At 38.8% G+C, this 12,787-nt stretch overlaps 1 protein-coding gene across 2 annotated transcripts; it reads left to right on the top strand.

Moving 5' to 3' along the window:
- The first annotated feature begins 832 nt into the window (after positions 1–832).
- Positions 833–8,645, top strand: LOC113044457 (RNA exonuclease 1 homolog). Of its 2 annotated transcripts, none has more exons than XM_026204460.1 (16): positions 833–1,176; positions 1,769–3,573; positions 4,078–4,164; positions 4,287–4,491; positions 4,584–4,786; positions 4,937–5,077; positions 5,167–5,281; positions 5,390–5,461; positions 5,907–6,047; positions 6,623–6,736; positions 6,819–6,892; positions 7,097–7,201; positions 7,280–7,395; positions 7,485–7,623; positions 7,780–7,900; positions 8,220–8,645. In XM_026204460.1, exons 1-16 carry the CDS (start codon positions 1,053–1,055, stop codon positions 8,309–8,311), a joined length of 3,654 nt encoding a protein of 1,217 aa, XP_026060245.1. In that variant the 5' UTR covers positions 833–1,052; the 3' UTR covers positions 8,312–8,645. The 2 variants fall into 2 exon arrangements, with proteins under 2 accessions (XP_026060245.1, XP_026060244.1); XM_026204459.1 differs by having other exon boundaries at positions 4,284–4,491; positions 8,220–8,644.
- Positions 8,646–12,787: the final 4,142 nt, after the last annotated feature.

Below are 12,787 nucleotides of genomic sequence, written 5' to 3'. Positions count from 1 at the left end.
TCTGCCTCCACCCTCAAGCGGTAACTCAGCATGGCTTGTGTTCTTGATGGTAATGGAGTGTCCCGAGATGGCAGGCAAACTCTCCTCAGGCCTCCAAACTCAATCCTTTTTAATCCCGGGTCTAATTGCTCGCTTTGCCAGCCAAAGTGAATTCAGCTGCTGGCTGTCTGTGAGACCAAGAGTCCCTTTGGAGCACATTGTTATAACATCATAGTTTTACAGAAATTAAAAATTTAAACAAAAGACAGCAACGAGGCAGCTGTCAAAGAGGCCAGCAGCCTTCACTTCTGTTAAGGCGAATGAAAAAGAGACATCAAGAGTATCATGCCATTCGTCTCCCTCGCTGCTTTATCCCTCCCTTAAAAGTAGTTTAAAAAAATAGTGGGTATGAAAGGAACTCTCCTTCTATCTTTCCCTTTTTTATTTTATACACAGTTCTCTTTATACAACTCTATTTTCATGAGAGGAGCGTTTTTGAGTCAGTCTGACACAACACCCTTCCATTGTGGTGCGAGTTTTATTTTCCAAAGAAAACATCCAAATCTAGTTCTATTTTGCTATGGTTTTGTTATATGCACTTCTCATTTTATGTGTTGTTTTAAAAGGATAGAAAGTAATAGCCCATATTTTAAATGTTGTGTTTAGAATTGATTAAAAATGGCATACAGTCACAGCTCAAATGTGAATTATGAACCGCTAACTCAAGCGATTCGTTGAAAAGATTCGGCTCAAAAGAACGGTTCTTTCACGAATCAAACATCGCCACAAAAAAACAATTAACCACACCTGGGGATGATAGATTAATTAAAACACTACCAGCCGGTGACGTAGCCAAAGTCCTTCCCAATTTCACAAGCGCTAAGCCTACATACTTTTGACGAGAGCAGACCTCTTCCTCACACTAACTTTGTTCTGTTATATATCTTAAAAGACTTTTGAAAAATGTTATCATTAGATGATGAAGCTCACAAGAGATAGGCTAGAGAAGATGCGTTATATTGAAAATTAACAGTCCTCTGAATAACTCGGTGTTTCGTGTGCTGGCAACTCCTATGTTTCCTTCCACTGCTCTCTTCCGTGAAATTGATTGTCCCTTTCTTCGATGGGGACGATGCAATCGACTTTATTGTTTGTATAATCACGGCAAAGACAATACGTCTGGCGTGTCTACGACAGGTAAATACAAATCATTCATTGTTATTTAACATTTAAAGGTTCGCAAACTACACGCATTTCAATCGAATCTTTCAGTCGAACTGGATCGTTTCGGAAAAAGGGTTTTGACTAATGCGCGGAAGTGAATCGCAGCAGGGTAGAAGAAATGTGCAAGAATCAAAGTTGGGCTTTAATAACTTTTTGAGTTGTAATAGTTGCAAGTCATTTAATATACCATGTAGCTGAGCCATCACGTCAAAGAAATGGCAAATAATTTTGACTGATTCGTAATCCGAAAGAACCGATTCACTGATATGAACTGGATTTCTAGATCCTAGACCTTCTACTAAGCTAAGTGGTTGTTTTATACCAATACATGACCTCTCATTTCACAGTTTACACTGACATTTTGATTAAATTGGTGATTATAGTTTTTTTTTTATTTATTTTTTTAGCTCTTGCCGAAATATTCTGAGTAATTTCCCAACATGTGTGGGTGAAAAATAGCTACATAACAATTGTGCCCTTAGAGCATTGGTTTTGGGATTTTCTTTTTTATATAAATGGCATGTATATATATTTTAAGAAACCTGTTTCTCTGCTTCACATTTAGAACTTGAAGATCCTGAAGTCACTTCTGCCAATGGAGCCTCTCACACCAATGAGGACAGTTATGCTTGCATTGAGGAATTGGAGAGGATCAACAAGGAAATCGAGGCAGTGAAGTGTGAGGTAGAGAAAGAACAAAAAAGACTGTCTCGCTATCAGACGTCGCAGTCCCTCGCGCAGACAGATGCAGGTCTTTGCTCTGAGAAATATTTGAGGACCACCAACAGTAAGGCTAAAGACCAGAATGGAAACCATTTGAGATACAAAAAAGCTGTTTCCACAACGAGCGGTCTTAAATATGTGGTTGATCGCGCCAGACCGAAGACTGATTTGGAATATGACCCATGTTCCAATTTCTCAGCAGACTTATTATCTAGCGGCTCAGTAGACTGTAAGCTGAAGTCAACTGATAAAGCGGATACTGAACATGGCCTGAAGAATAACCAAGCAGGAAAAAATAATCAGCCTCTCTCCTGTCATTTTGATGACTCTGACGATGAAGGTACCTTGGTCATTGACATTCCAACTTCAGCAAAAGAACAAGTAAAATGCAGGACCAAACAGAAAGGCAAGAGTACTCCACATTTACCTGAGGGGAATTATGCTGTTAATAATAATCTTCTTGCAAATGACCAAACAAAACCAAGGCAGAACAAGGAAAAGTTGTCTTCTGATGGACCTCAAATTAATGAAATTAAACACGGAGAGGGTGACCAAGAGAATAAAAGGACCTCAGTGAAACCTGTGATGATTCAACAAGAACAAGAGTCTTCTGAAGGGGAACTTGTCATTGATGTGTCGCCTCTAGAAGATGAACATAAGCTTTCAAAGCAGTGTGGAACTACAACCAAGGAACTACCCACATTATGTCCTATTAGCGATGCCCCAGCTGAAGATGGTAAAGAGGCTAATGAAGGACCCTTAAATAAACCGGTAATGACCGCAAAGCACTTCGTAAATGAACCCAAGCTTTTTCTGGAGGATCTAACCGAAGTACCCCTGTCTGAAGCAGTTAACTCTACAAATCTCAATATGGAAGCATTTGTTACTCAAAAAGAGGAAAAAACTCATGACATGGAAAACGTCCTGCATGACATTTCTACATGTCTAGACAATATGAGAAGTGAGAGTGAGAGGATCGAATGCAATCAAGATGCTAAGATGCTTCCTTTCAGTTCTTTTTATGGAGATGAATATATTTCCTCACAGTCTCCTGCGGTTGTTCAACAAGATGCAACTTTTGAGGCCGAACCACAAATTGACATCTTAAGTTATACTCAAAAGTCAGAAGTTATTCCTTCTAACAAGATCTCCCAAGAGCAAGCACTTCAGCATTACTTTGCCATGGTCTCCTCTCAGTCCTTTCCATCATCCTTACATGAGATAGAAGAGCACAGATTTGGTCCACACTCTCAGAACCTGGCGGAAACATCTTGGCCAACTATTCAGAAAAGTCCTATTGAACCATTTGTTCAGAATATGCCTGCTTATGTTTCAGGGATTGAAACCGGAACCGTTTCTGTACCAACATTTAGTCAACTAAACCAAAGAACAACTGTGGCTCAGAAATTAACAACATCAGTTGCGTCATTCCCTGTTCCCTGCAACATACCTGTTCCTTCACAGACCTTTGCATCTGCAGCAGTGGCAGGAAGTAATAATGAAGCCATTGTGATTGACTCCAGTTCTGACGAGGAGCTTCGGTACTCCGACTTAGATCTTTCCGAATCTGACCCAATGGAAGAGTGCTACAGAATCTTCATGGAAGCCAACCAAAATGAAGGTCCTGAGGTTCAGTGTGATCCACCTGTAAGTATTCATATGTTTAATTTAATTTATTATGCAGATCTTATTTTGTTTGACCACACTACCGTTCCAAAAGTTTGGAGTTATTCATTCATTTGTTTGATCAAAAATGTTGTAAAAATTGTAGTTTTGTGAAATAGAATTACAGATTGGCTCTTCTATATGAATACATTTGAACACATTTTCAGCAGCCTTTACTCAGTCTTCAGTGTAACATGATCATTCAGAAAAAAACAAAACAGCATTTCTCATTAAAATCAATGTTGCTTAATTTAATAATGCTTTATTGATCGGCACTGGTTTCTACTGATTGGTCAGGCTGAATCAGTGTTGGTTGGGTCATGGAATGTCTAAGAAGTGACATAATCTAGTCTGTTACATGTCTGTGCAGTTTGAGTTGGCCTTATAATAAGTGTCTTTTATTGTCATTTTAGTCAAATGGCTGTATGTGTTCTTGATTAGAAATAGAAATGGAATATAATTTTTTTTTTTTTTTTTTTTTTTCAGGAAGAAATATTAGATACCCAGGAAACAGAGAAGTCTAATTCAGTTGCTGTGTTGAAGAAAAGGGTGGCACATGTGGCAAAGTTTGAGGTATGAGATGATTCCGTCTTTGTGTTGTAATATAAAAAGTATCCCTTTTTTTTTTTTTTTAAACCCATGCTGACAATTTTGAGTATAACGAAGTGGTTTCTGACTTCACCTTTATTCAGCAGCCTGCCAATAAAAGCAAAGCACAGATTATCGTCCCTCTACGAGAAGTCGGTTCCCAGTTAAGCATTCCCTCCAGAACTCAGTTATGCCAGAGAAGAGCGGCTATTTTGACTGCTGCGGTGAAAGGCTGTCAGTCCCAGGCCATAAGCAGTGCTCCAAAGAAGGTTTATGCACCCAGTGACCTTCAATCAAGTACAGTGCAAAACTGTAAGCATCATATACAGTTCCTTATCTTATCAGATCGGTTAGTCCTCATTTAGGGAATTGTCATTTACTTCTATACTTTTCTTTTTTTAAAGCCTGTGTTGGTATTTTTCCGGTTGGTGCTACTGTACAGTTGGGGGCAAACTTGCACCTTATTGTACCTGAAGGAAATTGTGCTTTACCTGTGACACTGATTCCTACCACAATGTCCATCCAACGGCCACCTCCGCCTCCTCCATCTGTTCATCTTTCACAAACTTTACATCCTCCTCAACCAGCCAACTACACACCAGCTAAGGTTTACCTCGCTTTACTCATCTGTCAGTGTTGTTTTCTCTTGAGACCCTTCTCTACAAGCCAGGTTTTTTATATTGTAACATGAATTTGGTAGTAATTTCTTTGTTTTGTGATGTTGAGCTAGTTATGGATATATTTGTGCGTTGTATAGGCTATGGGTGTAAAAAGAAAAGCAAAAATACGCCAAGAGGTTGGGGCAAAAGTGCCACATGATGTTCGTCAACGCTACGTGAATCTCTTTGTGGAGGAGTTCCTGAAATCATCCCAGACGGTGCAAGTTGCATTCGAGAAGGTCTGTGTGGAAGAGAGAATGCATTATTTAAAGCCCTGGCTATATTTTCTAATGGGTGTTTTCCCGACACATCTATTTCAATGCTCTAGGCTCTGGCAGAAGAAAAAAATGTTTATGACCGCAGTATCAATAAGCTCAAGTATCTAAGCATAGCTGTCAATGCACTCAAGAGACTTAAAAACCAAAACGTCTTGCCTGCCAAAGGTATGTTTGTTATATTTCTGCATGTGCTTTTGTTCAAATTACTGCAGCCACTTTTGTTTACTGCACTGTACACTCCTGTCAGGTCACCCTCCTTATATGTACTTACAGCTCCCAGTGAGAGAGATCAGCATGTGTCTAGAGGCAATGTACCACTAAATACTCAAGCACTTCAGGGACCCGGTAAGAGCTGGATCTCATTTCAGGGTCAAACTGGAGTGCTCACCTGTGTCGCTATAATTCAGTTTTTTTTTTGGGGGGAGGGGGTGGAGTTTATTAAAATGCACAGTAGGCTGTACTCTATTTTCATATTGTGCTGTTTATATGTAGTAGTAATTAAAAACAGATTTGTACGTTTTTCTTAACCCCTGCTAAGGTGCTTTAAAGAGTATACCGACACATTGGGACCATATCCATGTATACACCTACTTATTCAAAAGTTTGAGTATTTATTTAGTTTAAGAGAACAGAATTTAATCAAATTTATAAGACCTTACTTTCACTATTGATCAATTAAATGCATTCATGCCATCAATCTATTGTTATTAATTATGTGTTCCAGGTTTTCATGTCATGAAATATTAATTTATTTAGATGAATTGAAGTGTCTTTTTTTTTACTGATGCAGGTGATTTGACACTTTATGAGCAACTGAAGGAACATGTTCTATCTGAGGACATGTTGCGAGTAAACAACTTCCCTCGTAAAAATAAGGATAAAGCTGATGTTGCCATCCAGTATGGAGATACCAAGAAGGGCATAAGTGACCGTGAGTGTAGTGGTTCATTTTTGAGTTATGGCTTTCAGGTCACCATATGGTTTTATTCTACTGTTAAAATAATTAAAGGTGCTGTACTGTATGTAAGTTTTTGACTCTAAAGCATAACAATATCATATGTTTGCAGATATTTAAGAAAAAAAGGTGAGTTAACATTTGTTAATCTGAAAAACAACACCAAAGTCAGTTATTCTCCTCTGAAAATGTGCGTTCCGAGCCGGAATGTAGTTCTTTGTTTTGGTTTGTGAAACCCACCCTCTGCCAGTTTACCAGTTTACCAGTTTACCCCGGGTTGCCAGTTGGTGGAAAACAGTGTATTTCATTTCAGTCATGGAAGCTGGCAAACAAAAGGGGTAAGAGCGTCAATCTGTTAACCTGTTTGCGTCAAGACTAGAGGTGGAATAAAAACCCTCTCCAATATTTTGAATCTGGACTGCAGTGCCTAGTTCACCCACTCAGTGTCAATCCTACGTACAGAACCTTTAAGGCAAAACAGTTGAATATTATTGAAGCCAAGCTACTAGGGAATGAAGCCTTTTAAATGATTAGAAATTCTCTGGTTACAGCTCTGAAGAGAATCTGCTGTCGATGTGGAGCAACGTTTTCTGTTGACAAAAGTGGAAAGCACACCCGCAGAGAGGAGTGTAACTACCATTATGGAAAAGTCCTAGAGAATCGAGGTAAGAAAGGCTTAGAATGTCTTTAAAAAGTGACCGTTTTCTAGCATAATCCATGGTTTATTCTGTATGTGTTCTCTCACAGTGCCGGGAGGTGTTGAGACGCGCTACAGTTGTTGTGAGAATGCAGTTGGGTCACCTGGATGCCAAGTGTTCAATGTATTTTGATTTGTGTTGGAATTATACTTACAGACTCAGGCTTAGTCACAGGGGCTGAAAACATTTCACCTGCTTTGTCTCCACTCCTTTATGCCATGATTTCTCCTTGAACTGGATTTTCAATAGTGATATTGTAGCTTTATACCAAGCCAATAACCTAAAATTCCATTTTTAGTCATTATGTTTTAATGTACACGTTTACAGCTTCATGTCCATGATGCAGTAAGTCTTGAGGGCTTTGTGAACAGTCTTCCTCAATCATCAGTAGCCAAAACATGTCCAGGAGTCTTTGCTGTTGACACACAAACAGTAAGGCTTTGATTTAAATATAATTAGGATTAAAAAGAGTATTAATGTGACTATTTATTTAAATGTGTGTTTTACCAGTGTTACACGACTCAAGGTCTGGAACTAGCAAGAGTGACCGTGGTCAACAGCAGTTTGCAAGTTGTCTTTGACTCCTTTGTCAAGCCTGATAAGGATGTCATTGACTATAATACCAGGTGGGATTGTTTTAATTTTAATGTTTGAATCCATTTCAGAAGAACAAACTGTAATTATGTTATGAATCTCGACTTTTTATACTGCGCAGGTTCTCCGGCATCAACGAGGATGACGTGAAGGGTACGAACTCTTCTTTGTGTGATGTACAAGCAGCACTTTTGAGCTTTATTAATGCAGACACGATTCTGATTGGCCATGGCTTGGAGAATGACTTAACTTCTCTCAAAGTGAGTTCTAGTGGAATGCGCTCAAGGCTTTTGAGCAATTTGTAGCTGGGGTTCCGATGTAAACCTTTTTTCAACTTGGCATTGGCTTTTAAGACTCAAGTTAGTGGTTTTGACTAGAAGTACTTAAGAATTGCATTTTGGTTCTGCCATCTTTAGATTATTCACAGCACTGTGATTGACACCTCTGTGGTGTTTCCTCATCGTCTGGGTCTGCCACACAAAAGAGAACTTAACAGTCTGACTGCAGACTATCTCCGGAGAATTATCCAAGAGAGCGGTATGTTAGCCTGTCTATTGCATTCGCCAGAAATGACCATGAACAAACCTCACTGAATCAGAAGCTGTAGCTTTTAACTGGAATCTGTGTTTTTTTTCTTCATTGCACATTTTCCATACACTCAGAGGTAAAGTAGGGGCAATGTACACAGTGACCGTTCAGATGAGTTTAACTCTTCCATGAAATTGCTGTCTGAGTAACTGAGTCAGTAGCAAAGAGAAACGGGTCTATTGAGCACACCATGACTTGCATACACTAAACAACTCAAGCTTGTTTCTCAGTAAGAAAACAAACCAAACACATTTTTCGTTTGCTACAGTGGTGGGTCATGACACACGCGAGGATGCCACGGCATGCATGGAACTCATGCTTTGGAGGGTGAAAGAAGACTCCAAAGTGAAAAGATGGTGACCGTCAATAAAATGTATTCATATTTCTTTGTTCATTCAAGGCATGAATCAGTGCATTTGGTGTTTTTGCTTGCATATAAATCTATGGAGTGTTTGTTATTTAGTTTATTATAAATGTATATATGATATTGTTTTTTGCTCATAAGGTTTTGCTTTGGTTTTACACTTAAGTTTGTCATCTAATTTTTTTTGTGGGCTTATAATACACTGGGAGCGACTCTTTGAATTCTGGAAAAAGGGAATGAAATAAAAGCAATAAAAAGAAAAAAAACTGCATCATGTGATTTGTTCAATCATGTCATATCATCCACAAGTGTTGATTGGCATCCAGGTTTGTGCAATCATGTGTAATGAGCCAATAAGTGTCTGCTGCTTAGCACCACATATTAAGTCTTATTCATTAGATGAGAACAGAAGTGGCTCGTAATCACCTTTTCAATCACCTTTATTTATATAGTGCTTTAAACAAAATACATTGCGCCAAAGCACTGAACAACATTCATTTGGAAAACAGTGTCTCAATAATGCAAAATGATAGTTAAAGGCAGTTCATCATTGAATTCATTGATGTCATCTCTGTTCAGTTGAAATAGTGTCTGTTTTAATTTGCAATCAAGTCAACGATATCGCTGTAGATGAAGTGACCCCAACTAAGCAAGCCAGAGGCGACAGCGGCAAGGAACCGAAACTCCATCGGTGACAGAATGGAGAAAAAAACCTTGGGAGAAACCAGGCTCAGTTGGGGGGCCAGTTCTCCTCTGACCAGACGAAACCAGTAGTTCAATTCCAGGCTGCAGCAAAGTCAGATTGTGCAGAAGAATCCTCTGTTTCCTGTGGTCTTGTCCTGGTGCTCCTCTGAGACAAGGTCTTTACAGGGGATCTGTATCTGGGGCTCTAGTTGTCCTGGTCTCCGCTGTCTTTCAGGGCAGTAGAGGTCCTTTCTAGGTGCTGATCCACCATCTGGTCTGGATACGTACTGGATCCGGGTGACTGCAGTGACCCTCTGATCTGGACACAGACTGGATCTGGTGGCCACGGTGACCTCGGAACAAGAGAGAAACAGACAAATATTAGCGTAGATGCCATTCTTCTAATGATGTAGAAAGTACGGTGTTATGTGAAGTGTTCCGGTTCCAGTTTACCTAATTAATGCAGCCTAAAAATCCTTTAACGGATTTGGATATTAAAAGCATATTAGTATGTTATGTGTATGCCAGGTTAAAGAGATGGGTCTTTAATCTAGATTTAAACTGCAAGAGTGTGTCTGCCTCCCGAACAATGTTAGGTAGGTTATTCCAGAGTTTAGGCGCCAAATAGGAAAAGGATCTGCCGCCCGCAGTTGATTTTGATATTCTAGGTATTATCAAATTGCCTGAGTTTTGAGAACGTAGCGGACGTAGAGGAGTATAATGTAAAAGGAGCTCATTCAAATACTGAGGTGCTAAACCATTCAGGGCTTTATAAGTAATAAGCAATATTTTAAAATCTATACGATGTTTGATAGGGAGCCAGTGCAGTGTGGACAGGACCGGGCTAATATGGTCATACTTCCTGGTTCTAGTAAGAACTCTTGCTGCTGCATTTTGGACTAGCTGTAGTTTGTTTACCAAGCGTGCAGAACAACCACCCAATAAAGCATTACAGTAGTCTAACCTTGAAGTCATAAATGCATGGATTAACATTTCTGCATTTGACATTGAGAGCATAGGCCGTAATTTAGATATATCTCGTAAGGGATACTTTTCAAAAAAAAAAATCAAATGTTTAATTTATCTCATTTTGTGCGAAGTCCTTTACACTTTTCCCACAATTCCTTTCAAACTGTGCTACTTTGAGTGTCCAGTCCAGCCCAACATAAAATTTTACGTTTAATTGGAATGGTGCAAAACTTGCACAAGCACTAAAATCATGGACCTGATTCGAAAAGCCAATAATCTATAATCTCCCAAGTGTCTTCTTTAAAAAGAAGCCAAACTTAAGTCTGTGCTCCAAAGCATTCAAATTTTGTGATGGTTTAAGTTGGAAATGTCATTTTCAGGTTTATGCTCAAAAGCATTTCAATTATAAAGATAATTTTATATCATTTGCCAGCTGTAGGTAATCACAGTTTAGTAGTTAACCTAATTCATGATGCCAATAATAGTCATTTCATACCTAAAAGGCATCTAGGTCTGGCCTTAGTCTCTATGTTGACCGCTGAGAGTCTGACCCAAAATCAGAATCCTTTTTGTTCTGATGGGACTGAATCCTGAAAAGAACTGAATCCGGGACAAGGCTACTGCTCTGAATTGACTTTTAAATGGCTCCTGGTGGAGTTTTACCTGCTGCTTGACTCTTTCCACTCTTTTGACAGGTGTTTGAGGGCTGTGGTGCAGTGAAAAGCCAGTGTGAGGGCTGGTGAAACAGTGGGCTGACATGCCCGGGAGCAGTGCCAGGGCGCTGTTGGTGCTGCCCGTTTGGGCTCATGCTGTACAAGCTGTTTGAGCGTGGCCCAACTGGCTGCTGGGAATGCCTCAGCGACAGCCCTGGACTACTGCACCAGCATCCAGATGAACACACTGCTCTTGGCACAGAGTGAAAGAAGCCAGATGCTCCCCCTTCTAGCCGGAAATGTAGGAAAATCTGTTTGCATGAAGATTAATGATCAGTTTAAAAAATATTTTGAAAGACATATAATCAATATAATATCTGTGTGATCGGATTTCTTTTATTTTAGCCCCGTATACAAATATATCTACCTTATGTAAAAAATAATAATAATAATAATAATAATCTGAAACTGTTTAGAAATTGGAACAATTTCATGTTTCATCTTTTATATGTAGTTATATACTATAATATAATGTATTATAAATATATAAACGCATATTTTTGCATATATGATGCATATACATTTTATATCTATCTACAGAGTTAAATCCATATGGTCACAGGCACAATTTGTATTTTAGCTGCTGACCAAAACATATTCAAGTTTAATACTACTGTATTAAAAAAGGCTAAAGAGCAATTCACAGTGGTAAAGCAGATATTAATACTGTGTGTGTGTGTGTGTGTATATGTATATGTATATAGTCTAGTATATTGTTTGCACATTTATTTACATTAAAGGCAAAATAACTAAAATAATAAGAGCACAATTGTAGATCTGGAACTTCTTTAAGTCTGTCTAAATATCATTTAGTAACTGCAATGTCTTCTGGTACATATCCTTTCCTTAGGAAGGTGTCCTAGACACTGATTAATGTAACATAAAAATACTATCCATATTTACATATTTTGCTATTTGTATTGTGGAGAGACACTTTCATAAACCTTTCTATACTCCTCTGATTATATAATTGTAAATATTACAATAACACAGCACAATTAGGATAAGCTTAATACTCACAATAAAAACAATAAGGTCATATAGATCATAACACCGTCTCAGAGGAAAGAAGTGGATTATTCTTCACCTGAAATGTTTGCGAGGCAAATGTTGGATCACAATAATTAGGAACCACAGTTTACACAAATGCCTTTACTTGATTTGGATGTTCTCTTTATTCTGCATGGCAAGGGCAGTGACTGTAACATCATGCCTATTAAAAGAATACACAGAATGGCCTTCTCACCTGCCATAGTTGCAACTCTTGCATCATCAGAACAGAGTGTTCAATGTTTTTGTAGGCTGAATGCAGCCCTGGTCAAAAAAATAAAAATAAAAAAAAAAATATATATATATATATATATATACACACACACTCATATACTATGAATTTATTTTGATGTTAATTACACTGTGCGAGCTGTCTCTTTAACACCCCATGGTTTATATACATGTTACTGCTGATTTGGCTGACATGTTTGACCGCTCCCACCAAACAGGAGAAAACATATCTTAAACCCCGTTGCACACCGTTTCCAGGAAACATGATGTTCAAACCGGAAACCAAACGGTACACACCGGTTTGAGCTAGAACTTGCCCCAGGTCTTCCCTCAAAACAGAATTAATGACTTGTTACCCAGTGTCTTAATTGTAAGACAAATGACCATGTGGTACTATGCTAATTGACTGAAGACAGGAATGCAGTTGGGCTAATTGAATGGCGTAGGAAAAAATCATTCAAACTGAAGTGTGTTGTGTTCCTTGAAAACTCACCCAAGGTTAATTAGGATGTGATCCAGTGTTCTGTATGAGAGAACATTTCAAACGGAATGTGTGCAGAATCCTTGACTGTTAACTTTCAGCACAAAGCAACAAAATTAAGCCAAAATGATTTCCTTCCAATTTACAGGCCATTGGCCCCCAAACCAGACACTGAAACACAAAATTGGTAGCAATTTCAAACATTCCTTACTCGCTCTGAACCCAACTGCTTGCATGGAGCCTGCTGAGTGCATGGGAGATAAACCAGTGTCACAAAGTTAATTGCATTACTTCAAACTGTTGGCCTGGCGTTATCAGCTGGATGAGCACATTTATGATGGATG

Source organism: Carassius auratus, chromosome 26, assembly GCF_003368295.1.
Source record: "Carassius auratus strain Wakin chromosome 26, ASM336829v1, whole genome shotgun sequence".
NCBI classification, from domain to species: domain Eukaryota; kingdom Metazoa; phylum Chordata; class Actinopteri; order Cypriniformes; family Cyprinidae; genus Carassius; species Carassius auratus.
This window is presented reverse-complemented; position numbering and strand designations above follow the sequence as displayed.